At 38.4% G+C, this 16,743-nt stretch overlaps 3 protein-coding genes and 1 long non-coding RNA gene across 4 annotated transcripts; 2 read left to right on the plus strand and 2 right to left on the minus strand.

Annotated features, from left to right (window-relative positions):
• Positions 1-1,640: 1,640 nt before the first annotated feature.
• On the plus strand, positions 1,641-2,552 carry LOC140788952 (uncharacterized). Its single transcript, XR_012109117.1, has 2 exons — positions 1,641-2,141; positions 2,267-2,552. It is a non-coding gene; the product is annotated as an uncharacterized lncRNA (long non-coding RNA).
• Positions 2,553-2,912: 360 nt separating this feature from the next.
• Positions 2,913-6,376, minus strand: LOC140788951 (probable phytol kinase 2, chloroplastic). Its single transcript, XM_073138500.1, has 6 exons — positions 5,966-6,376; positions 4,307-4,374; positions 4,095-4,226; positions 3,886-3,998; positions 3,448-3,562; positions 2,913-3,350 (listed from the first exon to the last, which is right to left on the minus strand). The coding sequence occupies exons 1-6, from the start codon at positions 6,257-6,259 to the stop codon at positions 3,173-3,175; spliced, it is 900 nt and encodes a 299-aa protein (XP_072994601.1). The 5' UTR covers positions 6,260-6,376; the 3' UTR covers positions 2,913-3,172.
• Positions 6,377-9,288: 2,912 nt separating this feature from the next.
• On the plus strand, positions 9,289-10,393 carry LOC140789455 (uncharacterized). The gene has a single exon (XM_073139161.1). It carries the CDS (start codon positions 9,297-9,299, stop codon positions 10,302-10,304), a length of 1,008 nt encoding a protein of 335 aa, XP_072995262.1. The 5' UTR covers positions 9,289-9,296; the 3' UTR covers positions 10,305-10,393.
• Positions 10,394-10,626: 233 nt separating this feature from the next.
• LOC140788953 (protein MALE DISCOVERER 2-like) lies at positions 10,627-16,427 on the minus strand. The gene is made up of 9 exons (XM_073138501.1): positions 16,036-16,427; positions 15,789-15,924; positions 14,586-14,657; positions 13,038-13,181; positions 12,837-12,950; positions 12,137-12,504; positions 11,866-12,056; positions 11,653-11,785; positions 10,627-11,448 (listed from the first exon to the last, which is right to left on the minus strand). Exons 1-9 carry the CDS (start codon positions 16,136-16,138, stop codon positions 10,877-10,879), a joined length of 1,833 nt encoding a protein of 610 aa, XP_072994602.1. The 5' UTR covers positions 16,139-16,427; the 3' UTR covers positions 10,627-10,876.
• Positions 16,428-16,743: the final 316 nt, after the last annotated feature.

Here is a 16,743-nt window from a genome sequence, read left to right on the forward strand (position 1 = left end):
TCTAGTCGATGAGATATAAAAAAATCTCCTTTCAAGCAGTACAGTACAAAGATGGCAGCGAGCTCGTACCTCTCCCCCGCAGTTTTCCTGGAATATCCCCGAGGGTTTAGTCGTTGTTCAATTCAGGTTCTATTACTTCTACTAAATTGAGAAATAATGAAGTAGATATATTTTTCTGTGTTAATTTTGTTGACGTGATGTTTTCTTTTTTGTTTTTGTTTTGTTTGGATGAAACTTTGTCGTGATATTTAATTCGGCGTATTTACCCTTTGCGAACGGAATCTACACCTTGTGTGCTGCAGGCTGATCATTTTCATTTTATATATGATCAGCAAAATATTGTTTATAGTCCAGATAAAAGAGCTGGCATTATAAAGATTAGAAACTGGATCAATCCTTTTAAACCATTCGTTCGCATATCTGATAGAATATTCATCGATTATTAGGCTATTACGTAACGAAATAATGTTGCGTTTCATCAAATATACTTGTACAAAAAGGATGGGTCTTGCAGAGGATCTGCGACATTGGGCGTGGATGGGGCAGTCTTTTACAGGGTTAGATTGTCTGCCTTACCTGACATGGATGACGTGGATGGGGCAGTCTTTTACAAGGTTTGATTGTTTGCGCTACTTGACATGAATGGAGTTAGGTGGCATCAGACAGAAATAGATTTATTTTTTTAAATAAATACTATACAAATTTAAATATTAAAGTTAGTTTATTTTAGTCTTAAATAAAACACTGATAACATCAATGTTTTTTTTAAAGTAAAACGTTTAGCCTAAAAAATTTCTTTACTTAGAAAAAAATGCTTAATAATTAAGTATTTTATTAAAATACTAAGTTATGACTACAGTAAAATAGATTCCTCTTGGTATGTAAGTTTATTTATTGTCTATTTTGATAAACAAATTTCAAAATAGAGCTCATTTGATCAAAAACTCTCAGATTGGATGCCAATCTGATGCTATAATGGAGGTAAGAAATCTGAGACGAGCCCTAAAATTTGGGTGCATCTTCTGCAGATATCGCTTGCTCAATTACAGTATCGGGGAATCTACAGTGTAGTATCTTGCAGATGTTTAGAGGCTGCTAAATCCGTTGATCTGCTCCTCAGATAGTGATACTTTTTATAAAAAAAAACAAAACTAAAGAGAGAGAGCGATGGCTCGTTGCCCATTCCCATCTTCTTTGTTTTATATATCATGAGCCCGCTAATAATAGACTAAACAGAATGGCTAGCACTCTCTCTCTCTCTCCTAGCACTCTCTCCTATGACTCGATTAGACAACTGAACTAACTCTCTTAATTAATATGCTATAATAGATCCAAGCCATGCTTATATAATACTAAGCTATAAATTTCTAGCCTCTTCATTAGAAAGATAAGACTTCATTCACTTGTACTAATTATAATATTATTTTTAAAAATAATTTTACATGGGATTCTGAACTAATACTATTTTACACATATAATTCATGCAATTTTTTATTACTCATATCCTCTGAAGTAAGAAAAATATCTATAAGATCTCTAAACTTTTTTTTTCTTTTCCGTTCAGAAGGTATATATGAAAAAAAAAATAGTTAAACAGTGATAGTTTATAAGTTCTAAGTAGAATTATCTCTTTCTTTTTTATCGAAGTTTTCCTTTAGTGCCAACTTCCGGTCTTTCCCACATCATACGAAAGTCCGATGAAGTCTGTAGAACTATCCTGACTCTGAAAAGAATAAAAAAAAAAAAAAGGTTTTGGTTGTCTCTCTCATTCATCCACAGATCAAGAGGATAAGGGAAGTGACAAAGACCACACAGAGCTAACAGGCATTATTTATTGTTAGCTGCAAGGCCTGCAATGGCTCCTCGGCAACTAGTTGAGATGGAGTTAACAGAAGACAAAAATTACAAGATGCATGGAGAGATAGCACTCATGGTTATAGTGTTCCTTTTTGCGCTCTTCCTCCTTTCTCTCTTCCTTTGCCTCTACCTGAGGCGTCTTCGAACGCTCAGAGACGACGAAAGAACGTAGAGGCTCGAAAATGAGCAAGGATTCGTAGAGACGATGGCTACCTCCATCTACATCCAAGCATGCTTGGGAGTTAGAGAGCTTCTTCATATGGGCACTAGCACACGATATTGCAGTAAGTTCTCTTGCGATGAGTCTCTTCTCTCCTTAGTCTTGTTATTTTGATAGTTTGCTGCTCCAATAAGGCAGCAGACAATTCTACAATCCCCGCTGCAAAAATTTCCTTCACTCTTGGCGCAGATGGGAAGATACTACACCGCGATATTTTTATAGGAAGGTTGCGAGGTCAACTCTGGTCAAAGATGAATTTGATAAGAGGCAACTCGACTCAGCTCAGCACTCAGCAGTGTGGTGTGTTGGTTTGGACGAGAAAGAATAATTCGAAAGCAAAATGATATTTAGAACTTTGAACGAACGGTTTAGGGCATTGGCTTTAGCACGATGGTGAGCATGTCTGTGGCTCGGTTAATAGAAAGACCGATCTAATTATCCAACTATTATTAATATACTTTGTGATTTAAGTGTCTTTATTAATCTATGTCTAATTTGCTTACTCACGAATGATAAAGAAAACAAGAATTATGCTAAAAACTTCCTTCTTAGAAAGAATTTAACTAACGGATGATTAATTTGGCAGAGAAAAAATAGACCGCGGCGCCAAGTAACCCCACGGCAGGAAATTCCTGAAAAAGTTTGAATATCTCCAGAAATTTGTAGTTTTCCAGTGCAAATTTGATGTAACTTGATGTTCATGTGAATTGAAGGCTATCAAGTAATGAATAGCTAATTCCCAAGCAAATTTTTGTATCTCCATTCTCCACGTATTCGTAATTTATTTGTTGCACTTGCACAAACTTACTTCAGAAACCAGCACAGCTAGAGAAACTTTTTGGAACATATGATCTTGTTGTTAAACCTGTCCGATAATATCATAATACAGTGAGAAAAAGAAAAAGAAATGTTAAATCTGGGCTTTCCGAATCTTATGCAGATCACCAGTATACAGTGCTTCAATGGTTTGATCTTCTAGCCATCCATCCACATGCACAGATCTAATTGCAATTTGTCAAAGAATTCTTTGACACTAACATAATCAATTTTTACTTGGACATACAACATCAGATCCTTATCCCTCCAAGAAAAAGTTTAGAGGAGAAGGCCACCAACTAATAGAGAGGTCACAGGGACAGTCAGATTGTCATCCAGCTCTGTACTGATGGGTAATGATTCTACAATGGCTGCTGCAAGAGAAACAAAAAAGAAGCCAAGGGCCATCCACCAGCTCTCCTGAATTAAGCCAAACAAATGGAAATAATGCATGTACCTGGAAATTTTAGTAAGCATCATTAAAAATCATTGAAATTTCAGGTCTTAAAAGCAGCTGCTGGGAAATAAATGATCTACTTAGTCTGTTTGCTTACCCAACTGATGCTATGAAACCAGCTAGTAACATTGCTGTGGTGCCGACATAGGACTTACTAGGGTTGTAAGGAAGCTTTTCCCTTCCAAATCGTCTTCCCACTATATCAGCCACACCTGACAGCACACACAAAGGTGGAATATTGCTTATATAATTTAGGGATATTTTTGTGTCTGTTTTCCTGAATATCCAGTTAGAACTTGAAGATAAAAGCCCAATAACATCTACAATGTCTGAAATTACGAAAGATGCTATTTTACTCTCATCATGACAAGGAAAATAATTTCATATCTTCTAGATGCCATCTCAAGCCTGCTTCTCTAAGCTCTCACCAAGAATCTAATTTAATGAGTCAAATTCAGCAATCAACAAGTAATAGTGTAAATCATTGATTCAGTAATAAAGTAGTATATCGGATAACAAGGATTAAATTTCATACCGTCTCCAGCACACAGATTGCAGATTGCAGCTATTGCAATGGGAGATCGCCAGAAAACTGCAGTAGCCAGAGTAATAGTGCAAGCGTAGTACAATGGACCCTTGAGAAGTTCTCTAGGTGGCAGAGAAAATGATATTGCAAGCTATAGTTATGAAAATAGATTACTGAAATACAATACTACAAATCTTTAAGAAAAGTGGGATTGCAACCTGTAGTCCCCATGCCTGCTTATTGATTTGACCATAGCTTCACTTTTCCATATACCAAGTCCCAATAGAAGCATCCTTATGATATTAATTCCAGGTGCTAGTGCTGCAAGAAATGGAGCATAGCTTTCTGAACTGCATTGAGCAGGATAGAGTCAATAAAATAAAATAAAAAATGGATGAAAACTAAAAGGGTTCCTCAAACATCTTTTTACCTGAAAAGAGGCCAGAAAAGTAGGAACACCAACCCAATGCTTATATGCACAAACTTGCGATTCAATTTCTAGGAAGCAAAAACAGAAGAACTATCATCATTTAATAGTAAGTTTATAACCATTCTTTTTTTATCGATCACAAGCCCATAGCCTATAGATTACCAAAAGGGCTACCTTCTGCAATATATAGAATTGCACAATTGGACTAACCCAAAAAATGGGCCACATAATGGAAAAGCTATCAAATATTAATCCTAATGTCTATGGGGGAAATCAAACCCACAACCTCTGTCATGGGTTGATAAAACCCAATCATTGAACTATAGTTATGCTTTCTATAACCATTTTATATGCACCAAAAGAAGCAACGTGCATCCAGATACATCTGCTTCCCCACAATTTTAAGCTACTAATATGACAGTTGGGAATCATTCAAGGAAGAAATAGATAAAGTTCAACACGACCAAGAAGGTGGAAAACTATCTAACAGTAAGCATTAAGTAGCAAACTTGACTTGTAAATAAAAGTAATCAAGAAGAATAACTGCACTGATAGTCCAGATAGGGCTATGGTATCTTGGAGGTTTTAATAATATAATTAGAATTAACGACACCCTATCTCCAACATGGCATCTACTGAACATCCGGCAGTTTCACATAGAAGCATAAGATGAAAGTTCCCGACGAAATTGATGGGTCATAGCTACTAGAGATATCTTCCTCAGGTATAGGAATGACATGCAAGTTTGCATCAACGAGAGGAAAGATTCAGGCAGTAAATTTATCCAGCTTATAGACGTGAGACTCCATAGAAAAACTCCTTTGTGAAAGCTTAATTTCTTTTTGAATCTTCAAATAATCAGTGGCCTGAGATAACTCCTCTTGGAAGAAGCCTTAAGAAATTGATGTCTTAAAACACTTGATCAGACACTTTAGCTAATTAGCTGATGCATGGTCCTTATCAGAATAGATTCTCACATCTTGGTAGTCACATCTCTCTAATTTATAAATCACATTACCTAGTACTCACTGTTCATACAATTGTACTCACTGCATCACATCTTCTTCTTTATATTTGCAAACCACTCTACAAGCAACTTCACTAATCACCACCATATATGTATAATAAAGATCTTAAACCCACTCTCAACACTAAAATCTTCACCAAACTCATCAATGAAATTCATGCTTACCTTGGCAGAACTTATTCTTCTTGCATGTGCAGTGCATTATCCGTTTAACTATTTTCAAATTCTCTAACTTGCTTAACTCTTCGAAAACAGTGAATTCACCAGCCCTCTAGCCAAATTTAATTTCAGTCCTCGGCTCCTCTCTTCAAAGAATCTTGAATCCCCCATTCTCTATTGAATCATGAGAGCATTTGTGAACCTTAATGCGAATTATTATAAGTACAGCTCAGAACTCGTTCCTACTTCAACTCTTGTACACCCGCAGGCCACAGCCACATCCAAATCCACTTCCAATTCTTCCTGCTATAGGTCCCATTTCTTGAAAAAAAATCTCCTTTTTGTCTCCATCTATGCTCCAAGTTACACCTTTTACTTATCCTCCAACCTTCCGCTCCTCCAAGATCGAGCTAAAACCCTAAATATCTCGGCCCTTAAGGCTACTCAACTAAGCAGAGGCAGAGATCCCGAACCTGCTCGAAGACTCCTCGCTTAGCGAGCTCCTCCCAGAAGCGGAGGAGGGCGAGGGCGGCTCCGGCGGTGACCGCCGCGGAGCCGACGTCGTGGACAAGCGGGCTCTGGAGCGATATCGACGCCATAGGGGGCTGACGTCTGCGGCGGTGAGATCCGGCGAAGCGGCGGCGGAGGAGGAGGTTGAAGGAGGGGCAGAGGGAGCGGGAGAGGATGGACCGGTTCAAGTACAGCGAGGACCGGACCGGAGGAGGAAAGGAGCAGGATGAGAAGAAGACGATGACTTGTGCGACCATTCCTTCGTCTATACCACTTACTTTATAGTAACAGAAGAAGAAGAAGAAGAAGAGAGAGAGAGAAGGGAGTGAGATTGTGATGGGGCTGGAATTTCTCGCTACCTACTTCGAAAACCCTTTTAATAAGAGAGAAAAGAGTATATTACAATTATCCATCCTAATTTTGACTAATTTTAATTAACCCCTTTTTTAGAGTAATGTGATGAATCTTTTTATTATTCATATAATCCGTTTAATAAATATAATTATATTTATATTATCCTAATACTAACTAATCCGATTTAAAATATAGTCGCCAGTTGACAAAAATACAGGAAAACTAATTTACCTTCGTAAATACAATGGGTTTCGAATAGTTTAGTTATTTAGCAACTTACTTATGTTAAAAATATTAGCGCTAATGATAAATTTTTTTTTAATGATATAATATTAGTCTAGAGAGATTAATTACTTAAATTTGTTAAAATCGAGCCAACCACAAACAGAGGTAAATTATAATTTCCCTCCTAAAAAAGTTTAGCTGCTGAATTTTTTTCCCTCAAAATGAACAAGAAAAGATTCATTTCGACAGTTTGGTTTCAACTATATTCTGTAGATTGGAAAAAAAGAAAAAAAGAAGCTCTGATGAATGAGTGGGATTATTCTGTTAATGTGTAAGATATTTTATCTGCCGAAGGTTATAATTATATACATATACAATCTAAGCTCACTAATCTTCTCTTATATTGTACTTTTATCTTGACCAACATTGAGTTCCAACATGGACTGATAGATGCTAAGTTAGATGAGTTCTGATGAGCTGCAGTCTTATATGGACTCCACCTTCCTCTCTCTCCTCCTTTGAACTCCTGAGATTTACTGTAAAATACATTACGTAATATCAATGTTATAATTTCCAATAGAAATAAGAGGAGTGTTTTGCACTAAAAATGTATTATGTGATTTTGAATTTTTGAGTATTTACCGTAATTTTTTTTTCCATTGCCGAATCATCCAGATGGACTCTTTGGCATTTCATGTCAGCTTGTAGACACAGTACTTTTTCTAAGAGAAGACAAGAACTTTGGTTTTGATCTGAAAGAGTTAATTAGGTGCCTCTGTAAAGTGCGAAAAGCAAAACCACATAGATTGTTCGCGTTAAACGATAGAGAGAAAAAGAGTAATTTAAGGCCAACTATACAAGAACTGGACGAGTCGACAAATTAATGCAACGCCACATAAGTGGTTGTAGGAAGATCACTCTGGATAGTAATGGGAAGAAAGTATCCTTTCATAATGAGAGCCATGTGCAATGGTGGATATATATATATACAGGCAGATGACAATTGCTCATTGGATCCGGATCCTACTGTTTTAATTCAGATGTTTGTATAATATACTACAAAATTGAACTCAAGAATAACAAATTCTTAGGGTACCTTTCTGAGTACAACTGGCAAATTTATTGTATGACTTTTGCTGGCCCTAGGAGAGACCTTTGTTAGGTTTCGGATCCTTCCACCTTGTCTTGAGAGTCTTTCTTGTCATCGTCAGTGACTTGCCCCGAGAGGTGATCATTAGGCTCGATCAGTCTAAATTCGACTCGAACTCAACCGGTTTTAATCGGGCTAAACCTAGCCTGACCCGAGCCCGAGATGACAGTGGCCCGCTTGATAATTAGCTCTACTTGCCTCCCTCTCTAAGGGTCTTTTGCCTTCCCTAGGAGCTTTTCCATGTTTATCTCCTTTTCTCTTTCTCTCTGTGGTTTGTCCTCCCTCACCGTCCTCCTCTACTCGTCAATTTTTTAGGGTTTCCTTGGCCCCCACTGGATCTATACTGTGACACTACACTTTTCTCCCTCTCCATTGGTCTCTGTAGTCTCATCAATTCCGCACCCTTCCTTCACTATCCACATCCCTCCTCTCTTTCTTTGCTTGTGTCCATCTTCCTTCACTGCTATCGTGTTGCCGTAGTTGCGCCTCCACCACCTCTCTTTTTTACCTCCACTGTTGTGTTGCTATTGCAGATGCACCTCCAAATGTTGCATGTCTCCTCTCCATTGTCGTGATTATTCTCTCTCTCCCCTTCTCTTTGTTCTCTTAGCCTCATGCTCTACTTGACCTATGCTCCTCCCTTTCTGGCTTTTCGCTTGTCTCGTAGTGGCAACCTACGGTGCTATGGTATTGTCATCGGTGGTGCGTGTTAGTGTAGCTCGAAATTTTGCATGTGGTCAATTTTTTAATTCTAATTCTAATGTTGTTTGTTTTATTCTTATATTTCTATTTTAATTATAGGTTGAGAAAGGTTATTGTCTTCCCCAACCAGATCCCAATTGAGCCACATACTGACTTTGGATCTTTTGGTTATGTGCTTCTTCAAAATTGTACTTTATGTTATCTTTTTTGTGCACTTGAGCTTGTTATATTGCTTTTTATTATAGTAATATTTTATTATTATAGCCAAATATGAGACTTGTATCAAAACATGGTCCCTCTATTTTTCCTCCAAAAAAAAAAAAAAGGAAAAAGAAAAAGAATGACAAAGACAATGAGAATATTATTGATGAATTAAGATGTTTTTGTGTTTCTCGACGGTTTGGATGAGGTTGAACAAAGCCTGACCTCGATCGGGCCTACAAATCTTCCAGAAATTAACCATCTACTCCGTTGCCAAATGGCATCTCCAAAATCGCCCATCTACATACATCAAGCAGAGTGCATGCATTCCACAACTTTTTCATCAATGCATTCAAGAACCTCACATGAATTGCTCCCGACCACTGTCCTTACTTCACCCTCAACCAGTAACTACCCACAAAATTTCAGATCCTTTGCAGCCCCAGCTGCAGGAATTCCGTTTCCGTGGCGAACTCACATTGGCTAGGGGATCAGGAGATTCCTGCAACTAAAGGCTGCACGAAATCACTGGGCCACAAACAGTACTGATCAATGCTCTCTTTAATTTGTTGCACACGCTGCATGCTTATAGCTTAGCCCACAACCTCCCCGCTAACCCATTGTGGCCTTTCTCCTCCACCCCCACCCCCCCCCCTCACTTCATGGAAGCAGCTCGGTACTCCAAGGTGAGAATCCACCGCCAGCTCGACCTCGACGCGCCTCTCATGTCGACGAGGCGTTCGTGGAGCTCGTTCGACACGAACGACGTCGGGAAAAACTCCGACGCGATTACGATGCGCCTCACATCGACAGACGCGAGCAGCAGGATTCCTTTCTCTTGGGAGAGCTCTCCTGGGGTGCCGAAAGGCGCAGGAAGAACACAACATTGCTCTAATTATAACAACAGTCATGGGGCACTCACTCCTAAGCCACCACCTGTTCGACGTGGTCCTCTGAGAGCAGAATGCAGTATTGCAGATGATCACCGCAGCGACAAAAGCAGCGATCATGGATCTTTCATGGATGCATTGGATAGGATGTCATTGTCCGAGACACCCGGCATTGGATGCAGAGAGGTTGCTAGGCAGTCTCCGAGTTTTATCATGGATCGGTTTCTCCCGGCGGCGCATGCCATCGCCAGTTCTTCTGTCATCGGTAATGCGAAGCATTCGACGCCGCCAGCACCGCCCTACGCTCGTCATAGTACGCCCCGAAGGACCGACACTAAACTTCAAATGGAATTTGCTCACCATGGGGAGAGGCCATCCACAATGGCTTGTGGATTGGTTCTCTTCTTCCCTTGGAGCTTGAAGCCCGCGGTGTGCGGATTCGACAGCCCTCTCTGCATTCGAACGCCGAGGACCATCATCAAAGATGTTAGTCATGAGTTGTACTCGTCAGAGAAATATGATGGAAAAAAAAGTAGTAGGAGAAGCCAAACTCCAGGATGGGGGTTGTCCTTTTTAGATTACAGTAGATGTAGAGCAAGAGGAAGGGAGAGTGATAGGAGGAATATTGCAAACGCTCACAGGGTTTCAGGAGAAGTAGAAGGTGGACGTGAAAGAAACCAAGATAGAAGGGATGACAAAGTTTGTAGTCTGCCTCAGCTCAAACCTCCCTCAGATCCCTGGCTCCTTCGCGCATTAAACTCTAAAAATAGGAGAAGCTAATTAAGCTATCTTCGCGGTATTAATTATATCTCATGCATATTGTGATTGCGGATTGCCTAATAAGAAGAAGAAGAAGATGTTGGACTTGTATGAACTAATCATTACAGTGTACAAGTGTCTATTAATGCGATCCTCTTCTTTCAGTATATAAGAGCTTTTTTTTTCCTTAACTTCTATATTATTTGAGCTTACAACTAGCCAAGGATACCTATTTTGGTTACCATATAACTCCTCCAAGATCAAGAGGAACAACTTTGCTACATAGATCCTACCCCTTAACATCTAATTGAAAAAAACGAGGAATTTATTTGGTCTTGCTTGATAGGATCAAATAATATAGATAGATAGCTTATATGTTATCAATTTCATCCATGCAACAGATTATCTTCCTTTCTCAAATCCATCCACAAGAAATAGCACAAGCACCCGTGACCACAAGAGATATAACTTACAAGGAGCACACTTACAAGAAGTTGGTGTAAAGGAATAACAAGCTAAAGCAATGCAAATAGGGTAGAGAAAAAGAGGAGTCAGCCAACCAACTTCCACAATCTTCCTCTCTTAAGTCATAACTACCCTTCTGTTGAAATAATTTCGAGCTCGGCCCACCAGAGCGGAGATGCTCTTGGAGTTACTCTTTCTGGTGGCATTGATGTAATGTTTTTCATCTGACTTGCAATTTCTATGACCGTTGGTCTCTCCTTCGGATTCGGCTTTATACATGACCGTACCACATCGCACAGTGCAGCGATATCCTCTTCTGGGACTGATTTCAGTGTTGGATCAACCATGTTGTTAAGGGGTCTCTTCCCGGTGAGGTAACTCGAAGCCCAGAGTACAAGCAGGCCATCGTCCTCGGAGAATGGAAGCCTTCCGGAGATTATTTCAAGCAGCAGTATCCCAAATTTGTACACAATGCTCTCTTGATCCGGGCTCTCTGAATCTTCTGTAGATTCTTTTGCCTCGGTCCCATATCCAATATTGGAAATATGTGCTGCATAATCTTCACTTAAATAGATTGACGATGAGTTGAGATTTCTGATAATTACAGGAGGATTGAGCTGGTGCACATGCTCGAGACAGTATATTACACCCATTACTATCCTTAAGCGTGCGGGCCAATCTAATTGCTCTGCTTCTTTAACTGCACACAGATTCAAAATTCTACATCAGAATAATCATAATGGTAATGATATGACTGACTAGAGAAAACTATTGTCATTAACAAGTTGACTCCACGTAGGCTCTAAGTTCATGACAATTTTGATCCATGTAAGAGAATTTACGAAGTTATGTAGACTGCAGAGGCAGCAGAACAGCATAAAACTAGGTAAACTTGGATACTCACTGTGCAAATGCTCAAAAAGTGTCCCATTTGGAGCATATTCAAATACCATCATCCTGGTGAATGGCTCTTCTTCCTTACAGTACCCCAGAAGGTTCATAAAGTTCTTATGGTTTACTTTGGACAACACTGAGATCTAAAACAAAACCAGTGCCTGAGTTTAGAACGTGTATCAATTTAAATAAGTAGAAGAAAGGCAATAAATTGTGAGTTTACCTTCTCCCTAAATTGAGCCTCAGATTGATCTGACCACTCTGCAGCAGATGTAGCCAAAGTAGAGGTCACTGCTATCTCCACACCATTTGAGAGTGTTCCTTTGTACAATGTACAATCTGATAAAGTACCGATAATGTTGCTGAAATCTTCACAAGCTGCTTGAAGTTCTAATCGTCTGAGTGAAGGCACACCTGTCATGGAAAATGCGTCATCAAGCCAATGGACATAAATGAAAGTCAGTCTGGAAATCTATGTGCACAGATAAACTAACCTGTCACAAATGCTTTCTGCAGTTGCCCGCTCAAACCTGTAGCCCAAGGCATGACAACATCACCCTTGTCCCCTCGGAGGCAAAGGAAGTAGATGGCTGTCAAGGCAACAAGAAAACAAACTGCTCCAACTGACCCGATAATTATATACACAGTGGCAAAAGATTTGCCTGAGGGTGCTTGTGTATCACCAGAACTAGCAGGGGTGTCTGCCTTGGGCTGAGGAGGAGCAGGGAAGCTTGGTGAGAGTGGAGGAGGTCCATTAGGTGAGGGTGAAGGAGATTGGGCTAGATTGGTGCCTGCTCCATCTGCAGGTGGATTGTCTTGTTGATCTGCTAGCAATCTCCTTCTAGTGTCACCTCCAAGACTCCTATATCGATGAAAGGGTTTTGGAATATCAGCTTGGGGAATTAAATTTTCCTGAGTAACTTCTTTTGGAATTATAAACTAATTATGGACAAGCATACAATCTGCAGCTGTCATTTACTAAGGCCTGTCAGTAAAGAATAAATATTTGCTTTCTCTTAGATGGTATAATTTCTATAAGAACAAATTCATGTTATGCTAAAATTTAGCTCAGGAAAACTTGGGTGCTTACATGCTTTGACTATTTCTCTTATCTACTATGATAAGATGAGACCTTTTAGAGCTCAAAAATAAAATCAGACGCAGCCAGTTATAGAGGTAGATGAAGAGCAAAACCTTGCTGTAGATTTTCTGTCTGCCAGATCTTCATCTACTATAATCCCAGAACGCGTGTTGAGCACTTGCAATTCGGGTGGCATAACACCAGAAAATCTATTGCCCCTGAGCAGCCTGCAATAATATCATGAAATGGAAATTGCTTATCTTTTCAAAGATGGAATTCTAAAAATTAGCATATTTCTTGTGGCTTCTACTCACAGGAATTCCAGGGAATAAATTCTTTTAAGATCTGATGGAAGTGTTCCACTGAGATTATTGTGTCCCAAATCCAATACCTCCAGCTTCTGCAAGTTTCCAATCTCTCTAGGGATGACACCATAAAACGAATTGTTGTGCAAATTGCTGCATGAAGATAGAAGGAGGATAGCATAAAAAAGATATACAAGAGACCAGTAATCTCTGAAACAAAATACAATAGGACTTCAACACGATTGACATATGTATAACATGTACAAAGAAAGTAATCATGTAAATTGGGTTCCAACAGAACATTGAAACTTCAAATGATAGACCCTATATTTATACATACATAGCTACACTCCTAGATACATACCGTAATTACATGCATCCATAAATACATAAATACTTATACAACATATGTTTGAGTGACGTGATATAAACAATACATTTTTTTATAGGAAAATACCTTCTATTAGAAAAAAAAAAAAAACAGAATGCATTCAAGGAGCACATGATATATTGCCAAGAGACAAACTTAACCCCACATCCCCACATAAGCTTACCAACAAACATAAGATAATGTATAAAGATGACAGAACAAAACTGCATGATGCCCCTATGCATGTCATATCAGCAACCTAAATAAAATCGATTTTTTCCAAGAACAAATTTTAGCATATCACGAAGAACTAGAACAATAGAGAGAGATCTGCAACTTGGGAATCTACTAGAGTAATACAAGTATACAACAATAAATTATACCATAGAGAACTAGAATGAGTAAGTCCAATGACATGGAGGAGATGCCAACACCCACATAGTGCCACCGGGTGTACTAATGGCACCGTGAGTGGCGAATATTTTGTATATCAACCTTATTTTATGTGTGGCATGGCATGTGATAGGCTGCACAAAATATGCAGCCCTGCACTTAAATCATTGCTGATGATAACCTGGGCTTCAGGCAGCATAGGCACACAAGAATGTAGTTTTATGCAACATCATGAGCTGCTAACCTACCTTCTTACCATTAGGTGGAAAGTTGGAAACCTACAAGGTGGTTTCAGCCCTTAACTTGGAGAACTTAAGGGGATGAACCCTAAGATCCAAGTTCCTTCCTGCTATGAGAAAGATAAGTTCAGGGGTTAAGGTGGGTAATGCTATGAATATAAATAGTAACCTCTATTTGTTACTACTATTATCTTTCATGACAAAACATTTAAAGTGGGCAGTTGAAGACTAAGATGTCAAACTTATTACATTGCACTCCTAAACATGGACTTAAAAACATTGCAAAAACTAGCTTGGAGGATTTCAAACATTTCAAACATTTCAAACATTTCAAACATATCACCCCTAAACATTTCAAACATTGCAAAAACTAATTTACAAAAACTCCAAAAGTTGCGTAGATCATAAATTAAAAATTCCACATTATCTTTAGGTAGTACATAGTTTAAAAGTTCCCATTCAAAGTAAACTAGCTTGGAGGATTTAATTAACAACAACTTGAATGAAAAAATTGAAATGTAAAACACATAGAGGACAAGAAAAAGAAAGGCTTACAGAGTCCTTAGATGAATAAGCTTCCCAAGTTCAAGCGCAAGCGTGCCCTTGAGACCAAGATCTTTCAAATTCCTAAACAAAACAATGATTTAAACATTAGAAAGAAAAGCTATCAGCATAAAAGAAAAGAACACTTCCACATTAAATTGGAAGAGATGAAGACTATAATGAAGGTAGAATTCTCTGAGCAATGCAATTAAGCACTTTCTTCAAGTGCATTATTTTGGAGAGAGGAGATAAATCACCATACTGACAATAAATTGTGTAACAATAATAGAAAGAATACTAGAACAAGATACTTGCTTTGGCATTTCTTTTATTTACCGAAAGTCATTATGACATACTAAAACATGTGAGTCTTTGTTCTTTACATTTCAGACACAATACAAAGGAAAATGTTATCAGTTTGATGGCAGGAGTCAGTATTAGGAGCATTCCATAGTTACTAGAGCAAATTTGGTAAAGCACATCTTTCACATCTTCACTTTTTCTTTTCATATTCAAAGTTTGAAATGTAACTGAGATTATCTATGTTTCATATATCCTTGCAAGATTCATTCATGCTAGTTCAACTTGAGGGGTAACTGCGGCCTAATATGCATAACTTCATGCTGCTTTAGCCTCCTAATCGGCCCTTTCCTGGTATGCAGAATTACAGATTTCCAGTGTCCATATCATGTGACCATAAACAACATGGTAAGTCTATGATACAGTTTAATAACTGAATTCTGAAAAATCCCATATGATCTTCAATTAACGATATGTTATTATTGACTGCTGTTAAGATGTTTAAGCTGCAGAATATTACGTGTTGGAGAACTCTATAAAATCTATGCATTCTTCCAACTCGCATTCTTTAACGTAGACAATACCAAGATTAAACTACTCCTGGACAAAGCTAGGAACTCTCAAGCATTGTCCTTCTAGCTTTTAGGTGCAAGAAGCAGTAAAAAGAAAAGGATCTAAGGGATTAAATCTGGTATCCAACGAAAATTTTGCCACATGATAGAGAGCAGAGAGATGTCAGCCTAATGAACACAGCGCAAAATTGCAAATAAATCTGGCTCTCCCAACCAAATTGCTCATAACATCAGATAAACCAAAATAGCATAGCAGAACGCAGATCATCAAAATCAGTAGCAAAACAACTCATGCTTAATGGGCGGCTAGAGGAAAGAGACTGAGCTTTCACCAGTAACTTACAAAGCCACAACTTTTCCATCATCTGAGCACTCAAGTCCAGCCCAAGAACAAGGATCAAGAGCCCCTTCTTCCCAATTCGACAAGGCACCATATGGGTCAACTTCTATTCTCTCTCTAAATCTGAGAAGAGCGCTCCCTATGTGTGCAAACAACCAAGAAAGTCAAACAAACTCGATAGAAACAAACAATGCCAGGAACCCAATTCATGACATCAATCCTAAAGCCGTTTGACTAATCAAAATCAGACCTTCAGCATTGAGAGAGGCGGAAAGCTGGAACTTCTCATACACCAAAGCGAGCAGCAAGAAGAAATAGACTATCCGAAGTCTCCACTTCTCCATATCAAACATGCAAGATCTCTTTCTTTCCCTTCAAAAGCAACCCAATTGCTTTTTCTCGAGGTCGTGTAAAGAAGAAGAAGAATATGAATTAAAAGCAGCTGAATATGGAAAGGATAAAAAGGCTAGGAAAAGGAAGAACTTTGGGCTTGTTTAGAGGGTGGAGGCACGCGGAATCAAAAGCTGTGATTTCGACATGGGATTCCCAAAAGGGAAAGAAGTAATAATTTCATCGGAATTTCCTAGTCTTTGATTTCCATTCATGGCTTTACTTTGGTTTGGTCTCCCCTCTGTTTCTCAGAAGAAGAGGTAGAAAGGGTGTGGACTAAGTTATAGGAGAAAATGATGATAATAATAATAATAATAATAATAATAATAATAATAATAATAATAATAATAAAGAAATAAAGTAAGATTCAAATAGCGGTCATTTGTATAAAAAATTCTTCAAATTTTAAAATAGTGAAAATAAGCTTACTTGTGTCTATCACTTGCGTAAATTACATAATTTTTATTATAAAAATATAAATTTAGTAATCATTGAAAATGTTGGTTTTTAAAAACTTTTAAAAGTATTTTTTTAGGGTTAAATATATTTTACTTCTATATATTTATGC

Source organism: Typha latifolia, chromosome 5, assembly GCF_019914945.1.
Source record: "Typha latifolia isolate L0001 chromosome 5, TyphaL0001v2, whole genome shotgun sequence".
NCBI lineage: Eukaryota > Viridiplantae > Streptophyta > Magnoliopsida > Poales > Typhaceae > Typha > Typha latifolia.

Bases quoted from the DNA above. Each gene is read 5' to 3' on its own strand.
- LOC140788953 (XM_073138501.1), bottom strand. From the start codon at position 16,138: ATGTTTGATATGGAGAAGTGGAGACTTCGGATAGTCTATTTCTTCTTG. The intron at 15,925-16,035 runs GTCTGATTTTGA...TTGCACACATAG, and splicing joins CGCCTCTCTCAATGCTGAAG to GGAGCGCTCTTCTCAGATTT. The intron at 11,449-11,652 runs GTGAGTATCCAA...ATCTGTGTGCAG, and splicing joins ACTTTTTGAGCATTTGCACA to TTAAAGAAGCAGAGCAATTA.
- LOC140789455 (XM_073139161.1), top strand. From the start codon at position 9,297: ATGGAAGCAGCTCGGTACTCCAAGGTGAGAATCCACCGCCAGCTCGAC.
- LOC140788951 (XM_073138500.1), bottom strand. From the start codon at position 6,259: ATGGTCGCACAAGTCATCGTCTTCTTCTCATCCTGCTCCTTTCCTCCT. The intron at 4,227-4,306 runs GTAAAAAGATGT...TGCTCAATGCAG, and splicing joins CTTTTCTGGCCTCTTTTCAG to TTCAGAAAGCTATGCTCCAT. The intron at 3,563-3,885 runs GTATGAAATTTA...GTGTGCTGTCAG, and splicing joins CAATCTGTGTGCTGGAGACG to GTGTGGCTGATATAGTGGGA.